Here is a 17,351-nt window from a genome sequence, read left to right as displayed (position 1 = left end):
ACTGACTGACTGACATGGACGGACACACAGGCAGATAGGGAAATGGTAAAAAATTAAATGATGCACACATTCTCCATTTTTCATGTTTTTGAACAAGTTTCTATTTAAAAAAAGCTAAAAATATCGCAGAATCCACGTTTTGTGACTGAGAGAGAGAGAGAGAGAGAGAGAGAGAGAGAGAGAGAGAGAGAGAGAGAGAGAGACGATCACGACACGGTTTTAGACTACATTAAGACATCATTCTGCTGACAGTGATATACGCCTTTCTAAAAAACGTTGTTGTTTCAAAATAATTTTCCAAAGTACCTACACAATCTTCAACATTTATCAGACACATGGGTTCTACGTTTTAAAGCAGCTAGGAAAGTGTACATATGTGCATTTTGGATAAGATTATTCACGACATTATTATGTAATGAATGAAATCGAAATTGATACAATAACCACCAGAGAAAGAGTTGCGTTTGATGAAAGCTATAAAAGCTGAAGAAGCCGATACATACACCTTTATGGATCAAAAGTTTTCTTTCGCTTTATGGTAGTTTCATTAGATCATATCTGGAATATGCTATTGTGATATATGATATATGGTCCCAGCTGTCCCATTTGGTTCTGGACGATCTGTGTATAAAACGAATTGGAACCACTGCCTTACCCTTGCATGATCGTAAGAGGCGACTAATAGGGTCTTGACACTTGGTTTTGCTGTAACTCTGTGATTCCAGCAGGTATGCAAATTTTGATTCCATACCTCATTTTTTTTTCGATGTAAATGAGATGTGAAACCAAAATTTGTAGTCCTGTTTGGCGCCATATAACCTATACTGTGTTGGTGCGCCGTAAAACCCAAATAAATAAATATGGTCTCAGCTTACAAGGAAATAGTATCTCCATAGAAAACGTCACCACAGGGCCACTTAGATTATTGCAGGAATGAAAAATATGATCTCATGATGAACCAATTAAGACTTGAAAACTTTAACCTAACAACGCTTGCTTGCTGATATGTTGCAAATATTAATATCATGAGAGGGTATGAAAATGTGGGACATCAATTTCACGGGGTGACGTCCTTGTCATATGCAAGATTGTGTTTGTTTTGGGTTTAACGCCGTTTTTCAACAGTATTTCAGTTATGTAACGGCGGGCAGTTAACTTAACCAGTGTTCCTGGATTCTGTACCAGTACAAACCTGTTCTCCGCAAGTAACTGCCAACTTCCCCACATGAATTATCAGAGGTGGAGGACGAATGATTTCAGACACAATGTCTTTTATCAAGTCGTCACCGAGAACATGCATCCCCGCCCGAGGATAGAACTCACGACCCCGCGATCCGTAGACCAACGCTCTCCCTACTGAGCTAAGCGGGTGGGTTAAAAATTACACTAGATCAAGATTTGGGCAAAACAGATTCTCAAACAGAACAGTTAAAACCGCCTCAATAGCTCAATGGTTGAGTGTCCGCTGTGTGTGGGGAGGACTGGGGTTCGATTCCCGGCCGCGTCATACCAAAGACCAAGACAATGGTACTGGTAGCTCCCTTGCTTGGCACTCGGCATTTAAAGGGTTGCATAAAATAAGCACATGTAAGTATCTGTCACTGGATACCTAGTTTGTCGCACAAGAACTTTGCAGCTCTGTTGTATGTTGGATTATATACGACGTTAAATAAAGCTTACTTAAATTTTACCTGCTTATTATCAGATACGGTGGAAGCTAAAGACGTTAATTCTTTCAAGACCTCTCAAACTCGCTTTGAAAGTATACAGACAGTAAAATTAGTACCAGTAGATTGATTTTCTTCGGATTGATCCATCACGTGCATTTATCGCACGTACATATATCGTATATTGTTTCTACAGCCGAAATTATCAAATTGGGCACCACGTGCTACGCTCACCAACGGCCAACAGGTTCGATGTAAATCATTGTAAAGTGAGTAGTTTTGAATTTATTGTCAAAAAGCGACTTTTTTGGGTTGCCGGATTTTTTCATAAATTTCAGCCAATTTATTTGTTTGTAAAGAGTAAATCGATTGTTAACAAGACTTGCAGAATATCTTAACGGAAATATAAGGAACTTTTCGATGTAAAATATCATTTAAAGATCTGGGAGATTGAGGGGCAGATCGATTTGTAGTTACTCCCCTTAGTTGTACAAACGCCATTTGTAACGAACTGACGAGTAGCACAGCAACAAAACAAACGCTTTTACAGAGTCAGATTACTGAGTACATGTAATTGGTTAGCAACTAAACAAACGGAAATAAATGATAGTATGATACTGTTACAAAAAATATATAAATCATTTTTCGTGGTGATAACAGATCATGCATGGTTATCTTACAGTTGGTTAGTCAGTTCCGGCAAAGAGCTATATAAATAAATTTATACTTCTTTGGTTCCGGATAATGGGGGGATGGGGGTCCAGAATCAAATATTGCGCAAAATATGCATCTCTGCGCAGACTTGTCCGTTTGTAACTTCTTCTTGGTCTTTGGTAACCAGTCAGATGCTGGTTTTATTAACTTTTCACTTCTTTTTTTTTTAAATATCATTATTTCACTGTCTGTGATACTGTTTTATAAACTTTTTACTTTGGCAGTGGCTACGATTATGGTACCGTAATCCTTATTCCTAGCCTCCAATTCTAGGATTACAGAAGTTCTATATTCCTAGACACACCTATGAGGATAGGCTAGGATTACGGAATATTTAAGAGACTTCAGTTATATTTTAAGTAATGAATATGTTTAAAAATATTTTGAGCTATTATTAAGAATATATATAATTGTTCATTTGTCTGCCAGTTTAAAAAAAAAATAAAATATATATTTAGTGTGGTTTTGAGAAAAACGTATGTATACGGGTGTTGATTTCGCCTGTTCCTTTAAGACTATACAAATGTATGTTAGGACATGCATAACTGTTATTGTAAAGTTACTTTTTTCACTTAAAATAGAGGGTTTTTTTTTTTTCATGCCTGCCCTATTATTTCGTGTTATCGATCAGCCATTTCGGGTTAGTATAATCTTAAAGAAACAGGCAAAATCAACACCTGTATACATAAGTTTTTCTTTCCAAAACCACACTAAATATATATATGTATCAAATCCTAACTGACTTACTTGGCATTTGTGACTTTTAAATTACATTTGAATTTTTGTGCATGCTCTGCTTACATGTAAAAAAGATCTTGATTGTTTTGAAATGTAAATTTTAATTGATCCTTTGATCAAATATTGAATCCCTTTGATGTTGCTCCAGTCAGTGTTATTACATAATATTGGGTACAGATATCATTTAGTTCTAAGCATGAATATTTGCTTCAATGAGGGAAATAACATACCAAAATATAACTTTTGCAGATCACTGGAATGTGAAAATAACGTATTTTGTCAATCAATGTGATCCAGAACTCACACAGCAGGGACACAACACTATTGAGAAATTATTTTATAAACTAGAAAATATTTTTATATTTCCAACTTGTCAACGTGTAATGTTTTGGTTGGATGAGAGAAAACAATTGTTATTTCACAGGACTGGTGTCCCAGTGCATTTTAGTTTTATTCTGAAATGATCAGAGATAGACAAAAATTATTCATAACTGACCAAAGTGGTGACACCCCACTATTGCTCCCACCATATAATTATTTATTTTACTTGCATTTTTCAAACTAAATGTGGTGATTTAAAAGCAAAAGGGTTTTCCTTTCTCCCTGTGCAAAAATGTGTTTTCAAAGCTCAATAACAAATACAACCCTTAGTGATCCAGAACTGACTAATCAACTGTATTTTAAAACATCTTTCCATGTGCTGTTGAATCAGCTAGCTTATAATAACACCGCTTGTGTAGACAAATTGATCTTTTTTTGTTTCAACTTTGTCTAAGATAGATGTATTTACTTGTAAACAGTTAACTGCTAGGCTGAATTCAAACCTTATAATTTTGTAACTGCCAGAGTGAAAACGGAAGTGTGACAGATTTTATAATGGAGAAATGAATAAAACAAAGAAATAAGTTAACCTTTTCTGCAAAGTGAATGTTTTAAACATAAATGTAACTGACACTACATTTATAAAAGTTAATTCAACATTCATAGGCAAAATCTCTTACTTTTTTATCACTTTCATTGTTATAGAATTAAGCGTGTTAAAAGATTGAATTTCTAACGTACATTATTTATTACTTGAACTTCCTGTGCTTCTTATTACTTGAACTTCCTATCGACTTACATAACATTTCATCTTTGCCATCATCTTTGCAACTTCAGTTTGTCAATATTTTGTCTTGCACAGCAACAGTGGACATCTATAAGCAGCAGCATTGTTATACAAATATTGATGAGATATGGTTTAGCAAATTATTATTTAAAATATAATGAAATATTTTCTTGTAGAACTTTTGAGCAATAAATAATTTTGAGCAATTTAAATATTAATGACGTCCTCTTGTCACTGCAGAGAAAATACTTCCTTGCTGCCTGCATTCATTTTGTAAAGATGTTTTTAACATTTAACTTAATAGATTTCCTGTGATAACTTTATAGTTAAAACATTTTGTTGAAATTTCTGTAAGTTCTGATTTTTGAGATTAGCCATCCTGAACATGCTCACTCTTATTTTTATTTTCAGACAGCTTTTAGAACATCTTCTGGACCATCACAAATTATATAGATATAAATAGCAGGTAGAAAGTACAGACTCGGAGCATAATTGGATGTGTGACATGTAGTTTATTTGACTTTTACCAATATTTTAACAGTAAAAAAAGTGAAGTTTCTATCCCTTATTGGATGAGTCCCAGACAATTTTCAAGACTGGTACCCATATTACAGCACACAAAATCCAGTCTGCCAAGTTCTGTGAGATTTTCTGTGACATATTCTACGCGTCGAGTACAGACAAGCACCAGAGTTAGTTTCCAGTTTGATAAAATGGCATCTACCAGTGGAGAGAGGGTATTAGTGTATTTGGAGAATCAACAGTCCGGCTCATTCACAAAAGCCCATTTTACTGAGGTATAAGACGTTTTGGGTTGTAGTATATAGAATATTGAATATGTATAATATATATAGAGGTTGAGGTATAAATACTCTCACTTGTTGTAAATACCTAAACATATAAAAGATAAAAACTACATGCTGAAAGTTGCTGAATGCTAAAGGTAAAACTGCATGCAAAAGGTACTTTATAGTATTCAAGATGTGGTGTTCATGTCAGTTTATGGGATTTTTCTGTTTTCTAGAACAATATATTGGCACAAAAGTGTACGATAGATGATATAGCATTTTCACTCTTTCTGGATACAGCTGCCAGACAACATTACAGATGCAATATATGAAAAATGTAAATGACTAAGTCACTCTTAAGACAAGTTATTGACTTTTGTGTGAAATATTTTATTATATATATATGCAGCTTTTTCATGGGAGGACCTAAAAATTTTATCGCTGTTTCATTATCCTCAATTTTTCCTGGCTGACATGTTGTGCTCATTAATCCCCCGCCGTGTGGAGGGATTATAGGAATGGTCTGCACCCGTCCTTCCTTCCGTAACAAAATCTTGTCTGGTCCATATCTCCTAAACCCCTTGAAGGATTTTCATGAAACTTGGGTCAAATGATCACCTCATCAAGACGATGTGCAGAACCCATGAGTCAGCCTTGTCGGTTCAAGGTCAAGGTCACAACTCAAGGACAAAGGTTTTGAGCCTTCCATTTTGTGTCTGCTCTGTATCTTCTAAACTCCTTGAAGGATTTTCATAAAACTTAGGTAAAATGATCACCTCATCAAGACGATGTGCAGAACCCATGGGTCAGCCTTGTTGGCTCAAGGTCAAGGTCACAACTCAAGGTCAAAGGTTTGAGCCTTCCATTTCGTGTCCGCTCTATATCTCCTAAACCCCATGAAGGAATTTTATCAAGCTTGGGTCAAATGATTACCTTATCAAGACGATTTGCAGAACCCATGAGTAAGTCATGCCGGCTCAAGGTCAAGGTCACAACTAAGGGTCAAAGGTTTGAGCCTTCCATTTTGTGTCCGCTCTATATCTCCTAAACTCCTTGAAGGATTTTCATCAAACTTGGGTCAAACGATCACCTCATCAAGGGGATGTGCAGAACTTATGAGTCAGCCATGTCGGCTTAAGGTCAAGGTCACAACTAAGGGTCGAAGGTTTGAGCCTTCCATTTTGTGTCCACTCTGTATCTCCTAAACCCCTTGAAGGATTTTCATCAAACTTGGGTCAAATGATCACCTCATCAAGAACTCATGAGTCAGCCATGTCAACTCAAGGTCAAGGTCACAACTGAAGGTCAAAGGTTTCAGCTCTGTATCTCCTAAACCCCTTGAAGGATTTTCATGAAACTTTGGTCAAATGATCACCTCATCAAGACGTTGTGCAGAATTCATGAGTCAGCCATGTCAGTTCAAGGTCAAGGTCACAGCTAAAATCAAAGGTTTACCCTTTCACTATCCATAGCAGTGGCGGGGGATTTAGCTCTCTTTCAGACTGCCTTGTTTGGATTTAGTTCACGTTTCAGTCTAAATTTTTATTTGAACCATACGTTATTATGTAAGTTATGTATATTATAACAAAAATTGCAATCATATCGTCCCACATCATTTTTCTCTGTAGTGTATTGTGGACTTCATAGATAAGCAGAATAAAGAAGGTGTATGCCTTGGTTTGGTAGAACTTAGAGATGGCAAACTGCATATATCATCCGCAGATAAAGATAACAAAGACACAGTCAAAATCAAGGTACCACTTTTATTTTCTTAGGATGTGCATGGAGACCAGTCTGGAAACTCCAGGTTTCTAATTGGTGATTTCTTACAACAGTTTTGAAATTGTCCAATGGCAAATCTGCATTCAAAGACTGGTATCCAAACTCAGTTTTATACCCTTGGACGTAGATGTGGTAAGAGGGATATCCTAGGATTATTAACTTAGGTGTAATGACTTCCATACAGCTCATGGATGAATTTTCTCTATGAGAAAGTCGTACAGAATGCATCTGAAGTTGTGTCCCTGAATCTTGATTATTGCTGAGAAGTTGTAGCATATAAAGGACAAGTTCAGTCTAGGTCAAACTGACAGCTCTCCTATGATAAACAGTTAGTTATGTATATTCAGTGCAAAAGGAAGAGTGTAACTACAAGTATGATGCTTTGTGTCAGTAAACCATTGATGCAATTTAATGTGACTGCAAAACAAATGGAAATTCATTCGAGGGCATTTAGTATGACGTCATCATGCATGGCGTGTATTTTTATGCCCCCCTTCGAAGAAGGAGGGGTATATTGTTTTGCAGATGTCGGTCGGTCTTTCGGTCGGTTGGTCTGTATGTAGACCAATCCGTTTCCGGATGATAACTCAAGAACGCTTGGGCCTAGGATCATGAAAGTTAATAGGAAGGTTGGTCATCACCTGCAGATGACCCCTGTTGATTTTGAGATCTGTATGGCAAAGGTCAAGGTCACAGTGACCCTGAACAAGTAAACGGTTTCCGGATGATAACTCAAGAACGCTTGGGCCTAGGATCATGAAAGTTGATAGGGAGGTTGGTCATGACCAGCAGATGATCCCTATTGACTTTGAGGTCAGTATGTCAAAGTTCAAGGTCACAGTGACCCGGAACAGTTAAACGGTTTCTGGATGATAACTCAAGAACACTTGGGCCTAGGATCGTGAAAGTTGATAGGGAGGTTGTTCATGACCAGCAGATGACCTGTATTGATTTTGAGATCAGTAGGTCAAAGGTCAAGGTCACAGTGACCAGGAACAGTAAAACAGTTTTCGAGGGATAACTCAAGAACGCTTGGGCCTAGGATCAGGAAAATTGATAGGAGATTGATCATGACCAGCAGATGACCCCCATTGATTTTGAGGTCATTTCGTCAAATATCAAGGTCAGATTGGCCAGGAACAGTTAAACGGTTTCTGGACTTGAGAACGCTTGGGCCAAGGGTCATGAAAGATTATAGAGAGGTTCGTCATGACCAGCAGATGACCCCTATTGATTTTCAGGTCAGTAGGTCAAAGGTCAAGGTTACAGTGACCCTGAACATTTAAACTGTTTCCAGACAATAACTTGAGAATGCTTGGGCCTAGGATCATGAAACTTGATAGGGAGGTTGGTCATGACCTGTAGATGACCCCTATAGATTTTGAGGTCTGTAGGCTAAAGGTCAAGGTCACATTGACCCGGAACAGTTAAACACTTTCCGGATGATACCTTGAGAATGCTTGGGCCTAGGATCACTAAACTTAATAGGGAAGTTGATCATGGCCAACAGATGACCGCTGTTGACTTTGAGGTCAATAGGTCAAAGGTCAATGTCACATTGAACCAGAACAGTAGAATTTTTGTTTACAGTGAGCAAATAATTTCTGTTCCTTGTGCAATTACTGAATGCATCAAGGGGGGCATTTCGTGTTCGACAAGCTTTTGTTTTTTATGTCATTTATGTGACAAATTATGTGTATCACCAACGAAACATCAAATACTTAGGAACAGTTTAAAACGATATATTTTTGGTTTCATCAAGGGCCCTTTAAATATACACCTATATATTCTCATGGTGCATAGGTGCTTTTGAATTGTGGTTGCCATAACAACAAAAATAATATTTATTTGTAAATTATGGTAGAATTTGACTTGCCTTAGATACTGGAGTTACAATATACTTGTTTTTAGTTTCTGCAAGAACATAAGAAAAACAAGAATTTTCAGGTATTTTAAACTACTTATTATGCAATAATTATATCATGTCACTAATACAGGTTTTCTCATGGAACGGCCAATAATTATATATTTCTTTGATAACAAAAATTAACTTATTGGACAAATATAATTATTAGACATGCATGGTATTAAGAGTTGTCTGGATACGTATGCAAACCACTTGATTTTGGGAAGTATTTTGCACATGACTGTTTATTTTTACCTACAGAATTTTCAAAATAGTTGAAGGTTTGATCCCTGGCTTCATCAGCACTCAGGATTTAAAGGGTTGTACCAGGACGTAAAAGAAACCCAGGTTAACCTGTATCTGTAACTGGATACCTAGTTGTTCATGCAGGAGCTCTTTAGATTTGTTGTCAGTTAACATTAAATAAAGGTTGCTTTTTCCTTTAGGCAAACCACACTTGACTGTCAGTCCCCCTAATAATGATAAGTAATAAGTATTTGTTTAATCATTATTTTCAGCATCCACCATTTTGTCCCATACACCACATGACAGATGAGAACAAGTCATCTTTACCACCTGATATCTACTCAAGGGGCATTGATTGTGGAGCAGCTGTTATATTGGAGTCTGGGGATGGTCAGATCTTCCTCACCCGCAGGGGAGACCATTTGAGAACTTTTCCTGGAATCTGGGTGCCTCCAGGTTGGAATATTCAAATAAATTCAGTATTTTATAGTGGAAACAGATTAGGCTCACTTTCTATTTGAAAAATCGGCACTATTATTAATAAACACCAGAAGGAAAATTGGTCAGAATATTTGTCTCCATGAAATCACTAGGTAAAACATTTTTAGAATGTTATGGTGTGCTACTCAGGTGAGTGACCTAGGGCCATCTTGGCCCTCTTGTCATTCTAGAAGTGATAAAAGTGAAACACATGCAAAAGATGTAATATATTCCTCTCTGTTTTCTCTTTCATATCTATTTTAGTCCAGTATTGTTCATCATAAATGCCTGATGCTTCTGTTTTCAGGTGGACATATAGAACAGAATGAAACTGTAAGTATATCAGTATTTAGTTGTTATATTCTGACCTCATCTGAACCAACTGATCAGAAGGAACTTTTAATATTTAGGTAGATGATCTAGCATCTGACATCCATCAACAATCGGCTGTCAACATTTTTAGGTCAGCTATTCAAAGAATAGGTGGAGCTGTTGTACCCATCCATTTTTCAGAGTCTGTGTACCATTTTGGTACAGTTTCCTATGTAACGTTTTTGTTTATAAGCTGGTATCTCATTAACCACTAGTGGAAATTGATTGAAACCTCTCACAGATATTCACTGTGATGATCTGACACGCAATCCATGGGTTCCATAACAAGTTCTATAACTTCATCTTGTATTTTCACAAAAAAAAGTTATGCCTGTTTTCTACTTTTGATTTTCATTAGTATAACTTCTTTAATGACAAGTCTTTTTGAATATTCCACTGTTGCTGTCATCTGACAGCTCTTGTTACTTGAACAGCTACTCCTCAGAAACTACTGGTCAGAATTACACTGAACAGAGTCTGTAGGAGAGATTGCCGTGAAGTCACGCGTTAACATCTCTTTATCTGGTGGTGGGCAAATCAAATGTTTTTACATCGTTTGTGTATGGGATCGGAATTTTTAATTTTTAATAACTTTTTGGCTCATTTATGGATTTTCAAAATTCAAAAAGTTTTGAAATATTTACAATTTTCATATTTTTGTATTCAAATATCTTTTTTAAATGAATAACTGTTTTAAATGACATATAATTTTAATAGTGGCATAGTGAAGTTCAAAACCTTTAGAAAAACACTGTAAGTTAAGCGTTTGTAATTAATCAATTTTATTTCGAAATAATAATTAAAAGTAATCAGTAAATTGCTTGTTTTATAACCTTTCCATTGATCAAAAAATTATTGATATAATTTATGTTTTAAGAAAGTTTAGGCCGTTAGAAAATCATCACTGTTTACAAAAAACATGGACGTTTGGCATTTGCCCACCCGATCACTGTCTTATCAGTTCTAAAAATAGAAAATACAACAGATTTGTATACAAACACAATCTCTCCTATAGCAATCTGGCATGAATCTCAATCAATTTTGTTCAAATGGTGTAGCTTGTCTGCATGTAGGGACTTTCAGAGCTAAAAATAGGAAATTGGTCAGGTGAATGGTGTAGGAACTACATTGCCCTCTTGTTAGCTCACCTGAAGTTTATTCTTAGTGAGCTATTTTTGGTATAGGTGTATGGTCTGGCATCCACACAGTAATTGGTCATTATGCATCAGCACTATAAAATAAAAAATATACTTAACATCATTCTTATCGTCTGATACTTTTAACTGATCTGAATTACACCAAACTTGGTCTGTAGCATCCTAAAATGAACCTCTCTTAGGTTTTGCAAAACAGACTTTTAGGAGCTGCCAGAGCTAGGAATAGAAAAACATTTAAACAACTTCTCATAAACCACTAACCAAACTTGGTCTAAAGCATCATTTTATGGATGATTTGATTACGTTTTTTGGTATTATTTTACATGTCAACATTTTTGTTATCATTTTTTATCTTAAGAAAGAAGTAATGTTGCCACTTTTAGCTCACCTGAGCACAAATTGCTCATGGTGAGCAGTTGTGATCGTACTGTCTGTCGTCCGTTCATCCATCTGTTCATCCAAACCTACATTTGCATTCTTAGGTGGCTATATGAACAACAGGTAACTGTACTTTTTCTTTAATGTCATTCATTCCGTATGCTTTTATATGGCTATTTTTCTTTTACATTGCTAAAAGAACAATAGAGAGAATAAAAGAGTTGCCACATAAATACCCATTTGTAGGAACATCCGTTCATCCATCCATCATCAACAATTGTGTTTAAATGACATCTCCTCCAAAACCGCTGAATGGATTTTGATGAAACTTGGAGTGGATGTTTCTTGAATAGTCTTCCACCAAAATCATCTAAATGGTTCTGCTTGGTTGCACATAGGGGCCACCAGAGCTAAAAATAGAAAAATCTTCAAACATCTTCTGCTAAATCAATTTCACACAAATGGTCCTTATATCACCCTCTACCAAGATTGTTCAAATTATACTGATTTGTCAAAAAACATGGTCGTCAGGGGCATGGTCACTTTTCCCTTTATGTATATAGTGGAAATTTAGAAAATCTTCTTGTGTGAAACTGCAAGCCCGATTTTAAAATGATTTTACACAAATGGTCCTTGTGTGACCCTCTACAAAAGATAAAAGGTACAGGATTGTTCAAATTATTCCAGTTCCTCAAAAAACATAGCTGCCAGGGGACATGGTCATTTTTCCCTATATGTACATAGTAGAAACTTAGAAAATCTACTTGTGTAAAACTGTTAGCCCAATTTGAATAATTTCCCACAAATTGGCCTTGTGTAACCTTATAAAAAAAAATGTTTAAATTTTTCTGATTCGTCAAGAAACATGGCTGCCAGAGGGTGTGGTCACTTTTCATCAACAATTTCTTTAAACAACATCTCCAAAACCACTGAATGGATTTTGATGAAACTTTACACAAATGATCTCTGGGTAGCCCTCTTTCAAAGTCTTTTTCTCTAGAGTTTTTATATTTGGCATGTGATATAAGGGTTTGACTCTCTACCATAAGAGTCCAAATTATTGCCCTACGGTCAAAAATGGCCACACCCATGTGTGTGACATATACTATAGGCTTATATATAAGAAACTTTGAAAATCTCCTTCTCTGAATCAGAAAAAGCTAGAGCCTTGATATTTGGCGTGTGATATCAAATTTGAACTGTCTACTGTAATTGTTAAAATTATTGCCCTAGGTTCAGAAGTGTGTGTGACATGTATATAATATAGGCTAACATAGAAGAAACCTGACTCTGTACATGTACCATTACGTTATACAAACACACTTGAAGCCTTGTACATAGATGAGCATTTTAGGGTCAATGACCCTTTTGTTACAAGTTTATATATGGGATTACATTTATTGAATAATTTTCCATGTCTTATGCCAGGTCCAGGTTTTATTCTATGTTATCTGAATAAATGACATTCCATCATGAATTTAATTTTATCAGATGTGCAGAACTACCTTAAGTAGTATGAAATGATACTGGTAAATAAAACTTGCTTATCTCTTCTTGATGTGTACTGAAAGCCAATTATTTATTTATTAAATCAGTTACTGGAAGCTGGCTTACGAGAGCTGAAGGAAGAGACAGGTTTACATATCACACCAGATATGTGTCATCTAGATACAGTTCATGTTCTAGCTGTCTGGGAGGTAAATACTTACTTCTAACACTTTTAAGATTTTTCTTTTATATAAACAAAGAAGGATTTTACCATGTATTGTCTTGTCGATTTTTAACTTGTTTTGCAGAATGACTGACTTTTGGCTATTCCACCTAAAAAGGATTCCAGATTAGTATCCCTTCCTGGTGTTATTCGAAAGATTTTAGTTTTGCATGCTTTGTTGGTAAATAAAACAATTTTTTTCGTTCAGATGCATCGTAATTAATCATTCAGACCGAACTTCGGCCTTCGTGATTAGATTACTACACATCTGAACTAAAAACTGTGTTTTATTTGCCAACAAAGCACAAAACACTAAAATCTATTTCCCAAATAACTAGACTTCATTTAAGTTATCTAAAAACACACACAAAAAAAGCTGAAAACTTTGGATCGACTTTAAGTCTGAAATCTGTGAAATTGAAGACTAATGATGATAAAGTATCAATGTTTCGCAGGTGTATAATGTACCCAGAAAAAGGTGACATCCCATTGATTTTGACCTCTATGACAGTAATGATTAAATATATACATTTTATATTATATGATATTATGGACCAGACGGTACAGCCATATTGCCACTTTTTATTGTAGTAGTTATATTCTGTTACCTTCATAACCTGTTGGCCATTTATTTTTCCAAACAGTTAACTGGTTAACCAAATAAAATGGGCTGCATGTTATTGTCTCTATTCATAGACAACTATTAAACCTTTACAGCTTTGATACTGTAATATATTTAAACCTCATTACTGTGGATGTCCGCTGTTCTTACCACAGACAAAGTTATTTAATTCAGGTGTCACTATCTTTTATTTATATATTTAAAAGTATTTTTAAAAAACAATCAATAAAGCGGCTACTGGTTTTACTGTTCCTTAGTCAGACATTTGAATGTTTATCTGGTTAACCGAGTAACAATTGACATCTCTATATTATATCTTTGAAAATTGTTTCAAGATTCCTATGATATAAAGACATGGGTAACAGGACAACATAAATTCATTTATTTTCTAACATGAAAATTACAATTATTGAGACATGCTGCATCAGATATAGGTTCTTCAGTGCTGTGGTGGGTGTGGCTTTTGACAAATAAGGGACATAACATACATCTGAATAAAGCGGGAGAAATTGCAACCACCGAATTTTTTTATCAGAGCAGCATACTACTACATACAACAAAAAGACATGCTGTGAAGAAACCAATACGTCCCCACCCCTCTGCATTGATATTCTGTCTTAGAATTAAGAACATACTGCAGGCAGTAAAGTTAAACAAGAAAACATGAAACTACCTATGATATATCACAATGATATTTATTACATACTTTTTTTATGCTAACTACTGATATACCAGTACTGAAAATTATCATTGGGATATTTCTGTATCTCACTCATTGTGCCTGAACTTCAAAAAAAATTATTTCCCTTGAAATATGTTCTTAAATTATCTCACTTATTTTGAATGTGTACTATACTACAGCAGTGGAAATGTCTCTGTAATATTATATATTTATGTCCTTTAAAATTGCAGTCTGTGTTTCCACCAAAACTGACGCTGGGTCAGAGTAAACGCCATCATGCCGTTGTTTACCTTCATGCGAAGTTAAAATCCAAATACACAGTTCACAGTTTAAATTCTGAGGTCAAGATTGACCCTGGAGAAGTAGGGGCGTGTGCTTGGTTTGACAGGTCAAAGGTCAAGGCCATTGTGTCTGCTAGGGAAGAAACGGCACAACAAAAAGATTTTGAAAAAGTCTGTGATACATTTAGGTAAAAAAATCATTTTAGGTTTAAATCTTTTAATTGAGGTAAATTATAGAAACACACATTATATATATTTGTATGACTTAAAAAGGAACAACAGTTATCATTTAATGTACAGTATATCCAAACAGTCTATTAGTAACATTGTTTTAAAAAGGGAAGCAACAGATGTATGGTTAAAGTGATGTTCGCAGTACAATGGAACCCGTTCAAGTCCTGCTAGTTAACCTTGGCACAAAGTGCTCAAAGAGAGGTATTGTGATTGCCCTGTGTCTGTCACTTGTAATACATCATTAGTCGTGCTTCATTAACAGGTTTGCTGTCCACAACTGGAGTCACAAGTTTAGTGCAATCTTAGTTAAGTCTGGTCCAAATTTTACTCAATAAAAGTTCTGAACAAGTTTGATACAGTGTTATCTGGGTCAAAAACTAGGTCATTAGGTCAAAAACTAGGTCATTAGGTCAGGAACAGAGAAAGCTTGTTACTATTCTAGAGGCAGCACTTTCTACATGATCTTCATGAAACTTGGTCAAAATGTTTTTCATAGCATAAACTAGGTCATGTCTTAAACTAGATCATCTGTGGTCAAAAACTAGGTCACAAGGTCAATGTTCAGAAAATGATGTGAACACTAGAGGTAACATTTCCTACATGATATTCTTGAAAAATGGTAAGACTGTTTGTTTGTATACAGTCTAGTTTGAATAATTCAATGAATTTATAATTTGGACAACTTAATTCTAGTTACCTGTCCACAGGTCACAAATAAATATTTTGAATAATTTAAATGATTCACAAAATAGTGAAATAATTTTTTCCTTACCATATTTACAGTGCGATAGTGTTAGATGATGACAACAAGCAGAAGGAACAACAGCTACCATTTGAAGATTTACTGAAGACTTCAGGTGACACAAAGGATCAGAAGGGTAGAGTTAGTACTGGTACAAAGTTTGCTCTTGAGGAATGGTTAGCAGTGTAGCTAGCAATAGCTAGTAGGTTTGTAATCTATATAACTAATAAACTCACTAAGTAACTGTAACAGTGTGTACACCTTCCTGACCTTCACCTTGGAGACAGGAGGACATCTATTGTATATGCATACTACATCACAACAATGCTTTCACCATATCAACTGTGATCTTTATTGTGAACATTTACTCTGGTGCGGAGACTCTGTCATTAAATGATTATGAAAATTCAGCTAGTGGCAAAAACAGTGTAACTGTGAAAGAAGCAAAGACAGTTATAAAAATAGTGTAATTGTGAAAGAAATTTAAGGTTTATACAAAAACAGTAAACTGATAATAGCGTGATAAAATAAGGTCAACTTGATAATTATTCAAATTTTAATTTTCAGGTCTGTGCCATAAGAGAAACTCTTGTAGAAATTATGTAATATACATTTAATTTAAATACAAAACGTCTAAAAGAACATAATTTCTTATAAAATAGTTGTTGTTATATGTGTTTTTACAGATACTTTATTTGATGACTATGTTATTTTTGTTATCTGAAAAGAGATGTCACACATAATGTATATAAGCATCAGAATAAATGTCAAAATTATACACAACTTAATTGTCAGACTTACGCAAGTGTTCATGTAGAATTCTATAGATATGATATACAGTAGCACTTTTTTCTTTTCATGTAAAAGATAAGTTGAGCCGTGCCATGAGAAAACCAACATAGTGACTTTGCGACCAGCATGGATCCAGACCAGCCTGCACATCTGCGCAGTCTGGTCAGGAACCATGCTGTTGCTGTTTGCTAATGGTTTCTCTAATTGCAATAGGGTTTGAAAGCGAACAGAATGGATCCTGACCAGACTGCGCAGATGCATAGTGGCTTTGCGACCAGCATGGATCCAGACCAGCCTGCGCATCCGCGCAGTCTGGTCAGGATCCATGCTGTTCGCTAATGGTTTCTCTAATTGCAATAGGGTTTGAAAGCGAACAGGATGGATCCTGACCAGACTGCGTGGATGCGCAAAGCCACTATGTTGATTTTCTCATGACACGGCTCAGTTAAGGATTTTATAAGACAGTGGAAGTGAGACAAATTTTATCCCTTAATCCAATCTTGATTTTATCACTTTTCCTGTCAGTGTTTCTTTTTCATTTATTTTATTCTTTCAAAATTTTATCAATTTATCCTGACCATATTGTATCCATTTATATATCAACAATATTTAGTCAATTTATCCCATCAACATTTTGTCCATTTTCCCCATCAACAGTTCATCCATTTATTGTCCGTTTTTATCCATGTATTCTATTTATCCTGACCATGTTTTATCCATTTATTCAATGAACATTTTATTCATTTCACTGTCATTGTGTACAGCATTTTATCCATTTTTTTGTAGATTTATTACAAAATTCAGTTTGACAAAGGTCTTTACACGCTATGTATTATTCCTGTTCAGTGGGATTATATATTACTTTGTGATATACAGACTTACAGTTAATCAGAAATCAGACTCGCCTTAAGTGTGCTATTTTTTATGCACTAGTATAAAGGTTCCAATATA

The 17,351-nt window shown here is 35.4% G+C and overlaps 1 protein-coding gene across 4 annotated transcripts; it reads left to right on the top strand.

Annotated features, from left to right (window-relative positions):
• The first annotated feature begins 2,162 nt into the window (after nt 1-2,162).
• Nucleotides 2,163-16,384, top strand: LOC123566544 (nucleoside diphosphate-linked moiety X motif 17-like). 4 transcript variants are annotated; one of them, XM_045360746.2, is made up of 8 exons: nt 2,163-2,276; nt 4,639-5,024; nt 6,644-6,769; nt 9,222-9,405; nt 9,737-9,762; nt 12,932-13,033; nt 14,582-14,820; nt 15,650-16,384. In XM_045360746.2, the coding sequence occupies exons 2-8, from the start codon at nt 4,800-4,802 to the stop codon at nt 15,795-15,797; spliced, it is 1,050 nt and encodes a 349-aa protein (XP_045216681.2). In that variant the 5' UTR covers nt 2,163-2,276; nt 4,639-4,799; the 3' UTR covers nt 15,798-16,384. The 4 variants fall into 4 exon arrangements, with proteins under 4 accessions (XP_045216681.2, XP_045216682.2, XP_045216683.2 ...); XM_045360747.2 differs by having other exon boundaries at nt 2,173-2,244; XM_045360748.2 differs by having other exon boundaries at nt 2,174-2,237.
• The last annotated feature ends 967 nt before the right edge of the window (nt 16,385-17,351 follow it).

This window comes from Mercenaria mercenaria, chromosome 8 (assembly GCF_021730395.1).
Source record: "Mercenaria mercenaria strain notata chromosome 8, MADL_Memer_1, whole genome shotgun sequence".
NCBI classification, from domain to species: domain Eukaryota; kingdom Metazoa; phylum Mollusca; class Bivalvia; order Venerida; family Veneridae; genus Mercenaria; species Mercenaria mercenaria.
The sequence above is the reverse complement of the archived record's forward strand: the minus strand, read 5'-3'. Positions and strand labels throughout refer to the sequence as shown.